The 8,935-nt window shown below is 34.6% G+C and overlaps 1 protein-coding gene and 1 pseudogene across 5 annotated transcripts; one reads left to right on the forward strand and one right to left on the reverse strand.

Annotated features, from left to right (window-relative positions):
• Positions 1-910: 910 nt before the first annotated feature.
• LOC112283693 (uncharacterized) lies at positions 911-3,604 on the reverse strand (annotated as a pseudogene). Its single transcript, XR_016503488.1, has 6 exons — positions 3,141-3,604; positions 2,456-2,942; positions 2,343-2,380; positions 2,095-2,219; positions 1,794-2,050; positions 911-1,678 (listed from the first exon to the last, which is right to left on the reverse strand). The product of XR_016503488.1 is annotated as an uncharacterized LOC112283693 (transcript).
• Positions 3,605-3,852: 248 nt separating this feature from the next.
• LOC112283340 (cysteine and histidine-rich domain-containing protein RAR1) lies at positions 3,853-5,540 on the forward strand. 4 transcript variants are annotated; one of them, XM_024521925.3, is made up of 4 exons: positions 3,853-4,318; positions 4,408-4,554; positions 4,685-4,950; positions 5,035-5,540. In XM_024521925.3, exons 2-4 carry the CDS (start codon positions 4,410-4,412, stop codon positions 5,131-5,133), a joined length of 510 nt encoding a protein of 169 aa, XP_024377693.1. In that variant the 5' UTR covers positions 3,853-4,318; positions 4,408-4,409; the 3' UTR covers positions 5,134-5,540. The 4 variants fall into 4 exon arrangements, with proteins under 4 accessions (XP_024377693.1, XP_024377691.1, XP_024377694.1 ...); XM_024521926.3 differs by having other exon boundaries at positions 3,854-4,159; XM_024521927.3 differs by having other exon boundaries at positions 3,855-4,112.
• The last annotated feature ends 3,395 nt before the right edge of the window (positions 5,541-8,935 follow it).

An 8,935-nucleotide genomic window follows, 5' to 3' on the forward strand; every position in this document is an offset into this window, starting at 1 on the left:
TCGGTCTTTTCGAAGTTTGAAATTCAGGAACAGTGAGAAATCACGTGTAGGAAGTCATATGACGTCGAATAGCCTAAGCGAACGTCATAGAATCTGTGTCCACTCGAATCCCTGACCCCGACCTTACTGAGTACTGCAGTCAGCAGTTTGTTGTGTCAGAAAAGCTGTCTATCTCCATCTCACATAACATCTTAGTATCTAAAATTGCATCGTCTAGGAACAGTGAATTTAGCATCAATCAAATTCTTCTGCACAGCTGTATCAGTGCTCTGTGAGAAAAAGAAAATGCCCACGTCACGATGATTTTCCGAGGCACAGCCCAATGATATGCCACCTTACATGGTAGGATGGGAAACACGCCCTCGGCCATGCGCCTTTACTTTTTCACTTCGAGAGCTTTGGCCACAGAGGTTACAACGGAGGGGCACCTTGAAGTCCCAGATGAGAGAATAACCGGTAGGCCCTAGCTGCATGCTTGGTATGGCACGGAGAAAAAAAATGGGGTTCAATGAGTAATTCTCAGCTGTAGTTCAACAGCTCTCACGTTTACGGACTGATCCTCTACATATTCGTGTGCCATCATGTTCTCTCCACAATTCCAATCATGACGGTGGAAGGGACGATCGGCTGAGTGGAAGGGTCTTCTGGTAGTGTATAACTTCCAGAGACCGCTACTGTACATGCAGATATTGCTGTGATGGCCGTGTACACCGGTTTGAGAGGCTGAAATTGAGGACAATCTGCTGGATATGTAGCTGTGTGGAGTGGAGAGACATCGGCAGCACCAGACAAACAGGGAAAATGCTTCACAACAAGATGCTTCCTTCTTGACACTTCTGAACAGGAAGCCACTTCCAAGCATGAGCCAATTTCAAAGTAAAGAACCTCAGACACTGGAGGAAGTCGCAAGTGGGTGAAGTCGTAGACATTCGTTCAGTGAGGTGATTGAAAGTTTACAGTTGGCAAAGGAGAGTTCACAGAATTGTCTCTGTTTACAGGGTTGCAGCCGATAACCAAGCTTGCCTGCAACGACCAAACCTAATCTTCCAGAGGAACTGGCTCAAATCCTCTCCCAAAACCTGAAAGATAGATGACCTAACGTAATGTGGCATTGTCACGTGCAGAAACTGATTGTTCCTGCCCAAATCTCGAAGCTGCAGATTTAACCTCAACATCATGTGTTGAAGTTCGGCAAGTTTTTCCGTTATCTATAGATCAATTAACTTCTAGCCCCTCTTTCAGCAGATAGCTTTAAGTCCAAACATAGAGCTAAGAAGGACCCGCAAATTAAGATTACAGATTTACGAAGACGTGGATTATTGAAGCAATTGGTCCCAACCTCCAGAGGCCGCATAATTGTTGGTCGAAAAACTTAAAATCGCCAAAAATGCTCTGTGATCTCTTCTACAGCTTCACTCCCTCTCGATGAATCGCAAAGTAAGGATAATGCCGGTCGTTGAGCCCATGAAGCCACAAAGCCATCGTACCATCCTTTGCCTCGGTTGCAGCAATGTGAGGGTAAATAACCTCATGCTTGAATTTCTTAATCTGTTCCTCGTACCCTTCCTGTGACAGATTCTCATGCGAGTTGCTAAATTTTTTGTTGTAAGCCGTGTAAAAGAATTCATCAAGGAACAAACCAAGCTCCGGGGCCATCGGTGTATTGACATCATTATCTCTGTGCGACAAAGAGATCAGACATGAGCAGGAACGCTAGCGCAACAATTTCGAGGACATTAACAGATCAACAAAAGACAAATTCTAAAATCACGAAGAACTAGAAACGAACATGCCTTCTCAGTGCAAATTCGATGATAGAGTCAGGTACACATCCCCGCATGATAGCGATGGCAGTGCCAATCAACTTCCGGATCTGATGCAACATGAAACTCTGGCCCACAACAATGCAAGGCACAAATTGCATGCCCTGGACCTCAATGACATTCCCCGCCGTAAAAGAAATAATATATCTCTTTGCATTTGGATCTTCTGGTTTGATCCGTGCAGTGAAATTATGGAAATTATGGGTCCCGACGTATTTGCTCAAAATTCATTCAGCCGATTCACTTTCGCATCGTCAAGTACGTAAGGTACCTGCCCTTCACCGTTGGGAATTTCTTCAGGTTCAATCTCCACAGCTTCCTTCACAACCGTAGCGGTCTCAACACAAACTTCTAAGGTTTTAATTTCCCCTTCCGAGGCCTTAGACACTGATGCTCCTGTGAACGGCAAGAAACATCTTGTTTAAAAACCCAAGTATTATCAGAAAATCCTTTACATCCAAAAAGAAAAGCTAGTTAGAATCCAATAATGCAGAATCAAGAACAGATGAGAAAACACACCATTAGTTACATCATTCCCATCGGCAGCGGCAACTTCACTTCCTGTGGCTTTTAACTCCAGTACTTTCCTCTTCTCTATGCGCTGCAGCCTGACGTTTTCTTTCCTTTCCGACTACATTTGCATAGTTTCTCGATCATGATGAGCATGAGCATTGAAAGCAAAGATTGGCACCAGATACTCATAACGCCGCTTATCACACATCTGTTTGGCGATGAAGTTGGAGGTCACTCTCGTGTAGCCAAAGACGCGAATATCCTTGGGAAGGTGCTGATTGGCGCGCTCCACGAGTCCAGGGGGATCAATCACCAACCGAGCAGACACGATTTGTCCAACAGCACTGACTCCCTTATCGGTTCGTGCAGCTCTCATCCAATCCACCTTTTTCATGTCACCAAAGTTGCATTCAGCAATTGCTTGGGAACGAAACAATGCTTGTTTCAATTCACCTTCAATAGTGATGGCGCCCGGATTCCTCTGCATTCCCTGATACTATGTCCCGCAATACGCCAATATCAATGCAACTTTCCTCTTTCTCCCCGCTTTCCCTCCTCCTGGAATGTGCGTACCTGTCTTTGTGATTCCTGCATCGCCTACATTATCTGATTCAATCGCAAAACCAAAGACATATCAGATATCTCACGAATTATAACAAAAGCCCAAATTCTGCTCACTTCAACGCAGCATTCACACCTCGTTCGACAGCTATTACATTTGCAACTACGTTATCTCGATCAAATGTAAAACCCCTCAAGGTACCAAATTCTCGTGAAGTTCCTCTAAACTAAAACCTCACTTACCAACTTTCTCAATGCTAGCACTATTCATGATTTTCTTCGCTTCAACGTCAATTGGAGTCGCACCCAGCGCCGCCTCTTCCTTCTTCGCTCTTTTAACTTCAGCCTTTTCCATAATCTGTTCGGCGCCATCATCCTTCCCCACAACAATGAAACCGTTTCCATTACTCTCAGCCTTCACCACAGCCTCACCATCTTCTCCATCTCCTCTCGCCCTCTTCTCTCCCACAACTTCAATCACTTCACCCTCGCTCGCCATTCCAGCAAATAACACCGAAACCCAGAAACTCAAACCTCCACAGCAACAGAAGAAAAAATTTAAAAATAAAAAAATAAAAATAAAAATAAAAACTACCTCCGCAGGGTCTCCTAAACTTAACCCTGCATAACAACAACAACCGGATTCATCACGGTTACTCACTGAATTTCCACAACTACAATGCAAGGACTTGTTGCAACTCTGGAATGCGCACGAGCAATTCGTCGTGTGCTCGTAAATGTAGCAACGACAATTGCAAACATGATCAAGTAGCAATTAGTGAATCAGTATCTTTGGTTTCTTGTCCCTCCAAGTATCTAACAAAAGTTACTTTTCTGTTTTCTAATTGAACTTTTCTTTTGCTCCTAGTCCTTTATCCAACTGCCACATCGGCCCTCAAGCACGGTTCAACGAACCTCCTACCCAGTAACTTAAAGAGGTGCCTCAACTGTGGTACAGGTCATGGAACTCTTTGTGACAAAATGAGCTTTCTAAGGTCATGTGTTCCATATGGACAGCAGAATTTTTTTGTGCATTCAGTGATGTAGTTCTTCCTGTAATAGTCGATTTGTCACACTGGATGGAAAGTTAGGACAGAGTCTCTGACCACATTGCTCTGGAATCATTCATAGACAGTGTTTTGGGGGCAGCTTGAATCAAAATTCGGCTCTGTATGTCTAAGCAAAAATTGTTTAAATAGAGTGAGTCCTTCACAGGTAATGATCGCATTCAATAATAGAACTCGTCTCCAGCAAATTTGAGGGTAAACAAAGTGTTACCATCACCTGCATACTTTCTGAGTCCCTGCTGATCACAGCAAAGTTTACACAAACTATAAAACTGTCCATAACTTAGCGAAATTCTCTGGAAGATCTCCCTGGAGCAGTGTAGGAATTCCACAGAACCTTCAAGTAATGCTGAGGTAATTAGAGCATGGAGACTGCAATGGAGAACGAACTCACACCACATTCAAAAAACCAGGAGATTCACTCGCGTGAAATTGATATGCAGATATGGAAACCCACATTGCAAACGCGTTCGACATTGATGGATACGAAGTTCAAGATGATGACATTCTCACGAGTCTACAGAAAGTGCGTATGGAAGAAGCTAGGGCTACATGCCCTCGCTGCAAACAAGGGTTCTGTGCAACTCACGGTCTGTCCTCATACAAAATTGGAGTTTTGCTCTAACAACCAAGTAAATCAAACTAGAAGAAGCCTTCGACCTGATTACTTGACATTGGTGGTAGTATTCTCATTATGCTCAGCGGTGATTGTGGATGAAGGCACAAAGTTGGGCGCGTACACAGAGCGTCCGCCGTGGACAGCAATGACGCAGCTACCAGATGAGGAACTGGGGGGGGGAGCTTCTCCAGTGGAGGCTCCAGACAGCCTAGATACAGACACAGATAACACCCCTGAAACGCTTCAGCGAGTATGCAAGAATCAATGCTGTGGGAAGAGATTCACGGACGAGGAGAATACCTCCTTGGCATGTCATTACCACCGAGGTCCAATCAGTTTCAGTGACAGATCAACAGAAGAACACAAGGTCCGTTATGGTTCGTTCTCATCCCGTTTCATGATTGCAACCCTGTGAGCCACTGATAGGGAATCTGTGTCTTGACCTGTGCAGTGGGTTTGCTGTGAAGCGTCGGTATCGAGTTTTGAGGAGCTTGCAACCATCCCACCGTGCACTCGTGGCAAGCATTATGCCCCTCCAGACAGGAAATAGATTAAAACATTTACATAAGTTTGTTTGTATTGAGTATTAATCAGAATGTGTTTCACTTAGTATTTCCTTTCGTTCTGAATTTTTCAGAACAGATCCAAATAAATAATTACAATATATATATATATATATATATATATATATTCTAACATCACTCAAAACAAACAAAAATTACATAAAAAACCATGAAAATTAATTTTATTCATATATGCTCAAGATCTACACTAGAATATTAGAAAAATATATTCAGTTAAGCAACACATAACAATTTTTTCTTTTCTTTTTAATTTTATTGAAGAACTTGGGATTTGTAGGATAAAAGGGTAGATTATTGTATTTTTTTACAGTTTTTGGATGTATTGATTCTAAATTGACCTTATAATGTTTATTTTCCTTTACTGCTCTTTAAAGCCAATTTTATTATTTAAAATATAACTTATGAAAAAAATTCATTCTAATTCCTTCATAATTTATAACAAAATTTGGTTGCACCTATCACAGCTTTTAGAACAATTGGAATCTAAAAATTTTGGTCACATGTTTTTTATGAAATAAAAAAATATTAACATGTGTGGAAAAACCTAATAAAAATAAAGACAAAAAAAATAATTTAAATATTCATAATTTTTCATTTAAAAAATTTTGTGAACATAACTTATAGGACTAAAATGTCCCTTCTAATATTTCTAAATGTCTACCACTTTTGTGTCCTACAACACCATCAACACAGTTTTAGTAAAAATAATATAAACATAATTACTCAACAGTAATAACTAAAATAAGTTGTAAATAACTTAACTCAATTAATTAATAATAAATTTTATTATTATATTTAAAAATAAATAGAAATAAATCACATATCACGATTTTTTTTTAAATTGATTATAAGACAAAAGATTTAATACTACAGAAATGTTTTAGAAATGTCCTATAATTTCTTTTTATGACACATTTAAACCAAATATGTTTTTGCAATTGATAATAATAATCATGCATGTTGAACAATCTTGAACAAAGAACTTAGATTTTTTAAACTTTGCATAGCAATTCCTTTCAAAAATAAACTTTTAAATAAAAAGTAACTAAATTAGTTTTAAAAAATTTAGAAATAAAATTATTCTTTTGTCTTTCCTAACAATATCTTGTTTTGATAGTTTTTTTATTGGTTAAAAATTATAAATATATATATATATATATATATATTACATGGTTTTTTTCTAACTATTGTTACTTCATCTACTATTAGTTTAGATCTCATATTCCTAATGATTATTTTATTTGACAATTATATATCTTGTATAAACCTTAATATCTTTGATTTCTTAGGTATTGTGTACCATCTATTAGAATAAAGAATAATTATTGAAACCATTAATGCATATGATTGTAGAAAGTTTCTTAAAAGACATATTGAAGATGTGGCTAAAATATTGGAGAGGATTTGATCAATCAATTTGACATTATCTTTAAAAAAATCAAAACTTTAGAATTAAAGAAAGTCTAGTAATAGAACATATATAACAAATATAGTAGAAAATCAAATCCGGATAAAATTAATGCTATATCTAAAATAAAATTATGTAATAGTATAATATAAGTTAGAAGATTTTCGGATGCATGTATATTTTATTATATGTCAGCACCTCATTTTGCTCATATTATGGAGCCATTATATCAATTATTAAAAAATAAAATTAAAACTTTATTTCAAATGAAGAATACAAAGAAGTATATGAGAATAAATTCCATCCTTTAATTTATATTTTTACAAGATGGCCTCAATCAAGAATTACTTATAATTGGTGGTATAAAATAAAAGAAGCAAAATAATAAGAACAAAAAAAGAACAAACATAAAAAAGTGAAATAAATGAAATCAAGGAATTACACTATCTACAACTAGGTCACAATTTGTTCATTTAATTTTTACCCAATAAAAAATAAATATATAAAAAAAAAAAAATTTAGAATGATATTTTTTTAGCTTTTCAATGATGTAAGAAACATATAAATCCAAATTATTATGAATAAGTTATGAAGGTTTAAAGATGACATGTAAATAAATAAAAAGTTAATTAAAAATATTTTACCTAAAGAATAACTTACTTATAGATCAAAGGTTCAAACCTCACTAGGGCTTACATGTAGTATATTTGGGTTGCTAGGAGAGGCCATGAGGCCTTAGTCTTATCTACCTAACTACATTCAAGGTGCTATAATCCATATGAGACTTGTATACTTCTCTTCCTACAAGGATTAAACTAGCTACTAGCCATCTTATTTTCTACTTATAAAACTCATCTATTTGCATTTTTGACTTTACTTTAGTATTTAAAAATATCCAATTAGCCTAAGAACCATATAAGGCTGTCAAATCTTGCTCCATTTCTTCATAATAGCTCCTAAGGTGGTAAAAATTCAAATTTATCAAAGTCTTGAAATTTTCTCTAATTTTTTTTAAAAATTTTCTAAATAAATTTTTAATATTTTTTAAATACTTTTATGTTAATGATATAAAATTAAAGCCATATTTTCTTTCTTTTTATTTTTTATAGTAATAAAAGAAATTTAAATCAACTAAAAATTGTATTTCTGATACAAAGAATTTAAAAGACATGAAATTATTTTTTATGTTTTTTCTTACTACTAAATAAAATTTAAAGATTTTTAATAATTAATAAATATATATATAAAAGGCCAATATAGACATTGGTCTTAATAACTAATTCTTAATATTCAACAATAAATAATAATACTAAATCAATTAAGATAATTACTTGTAAGGCTTATTAAGATTCTATTTTTGTATTTTTTAAAATTCTAATAAATAATGAAATCATTAAAAATACTCTTTAATAATAATGTTTTATATTTAAATAATTAAAATCTATATTTTTAATAGTTCTACTAATTAAGATGTATTGATGGAACTTACAAAGTAATAAAAAATCTAAAGATGGTTTTGATGTTACTACATGTTATTACATAAGTAGGTTATTTTGTCTCTATTCTTATTCTATAAGATTATTACACTTGGCTAAATAAGAAGTCTATTTTCTTCAATAGTCTTTTTTTCTCAAGAGAAATAACATTAAAAGATAGAAATAAAACTAATACTAATCACAATCTTTCTATGAAGGATTTTTTTTTATTATTTAGTACTACTCCTCTTAAATCTGATAGGATATTATAACCAAATTGACTAACTTTAGATAAAGACTTAACCAATAACAAGAGATTTTGGAATTTCTACATTTTTGAGTTGTCTCAAATAGTTGCCATATGTGAGTCACATAATTAATTCACTTATATGTTTAGTACAAAATAATATACTTATGGTGCTTAAAATCACCAATTTAATGAATTAAAGTAGGAATTTTGAGATAAATAGCAAAAAATAGGATTTCAATACAAGACTAGGTTTCTTGAAGAATTTCTCTTGAGAAGAAATTTTAAAATAATATATTTTTTTAATTAAGCTAATATAGATATAAGATTTTTTAATATAATAGTTTTATTTTTATTAAAATTTTATTAATTAAGATCTAAATTAAAATATTTAATTTTAAAAATCTAAAAAAAGATTAAAAAAAATAAAAGAAAGTCTTGTTAGCTTTAGACAAATAAAATAGAAGAAAAAAAGTTGAAATGAATAGAAGAAAAGGAAATCAAAAGAAGAAGGAAAAAAAAAAAAAAAAAAAAAAAAAAAAAAAAAAAATCATTTCAACCTAATATTGACATATTAGACTTTCTCTTGGAATACAAAGAAAATCCACACCAAGTTCAATGGTTGTTCCTTTTTGTTG

Source organism: Physcomitrium patens, chromosome 6, assembly GCF_059467195.1.
Source record: "Physcomitrium patens ecotype Gransden chromosome 6, ASM5946719v1, whole genome shotgun sequence".
Lineage (NCBI taxonomy): Eukaryota > Viridiplantae > Streptophyta > Bryopsida > Funariales > Funariaceae > Physcomitrium > Physcomitrium patens.

Bases quoted from the DNA above. Each gene is read 5' to 3' on its own strand.
- LOC112283340 (XM_024521923.3), top strand. From the start codon at position 4,410: ATGGAAACCCACATTGCAAACGCGTTCGACATTGATGGATACGAAGTT. The intron at 4,555-4,684 runs GTCTGTCCTCAT...TTGTGGATGAAG, and splicing joins AGGGTTCTGTGCAACTCACG to GCACAAAGTTGGGCGCGTAC. The intron at 4,951-5,034 runs GTCCGTTATGGT...TGACCTGTGCAG, and splicing joins GATCAACAGAAGAACACAAG to TGGGTTTGCTGTGAAGCGTC.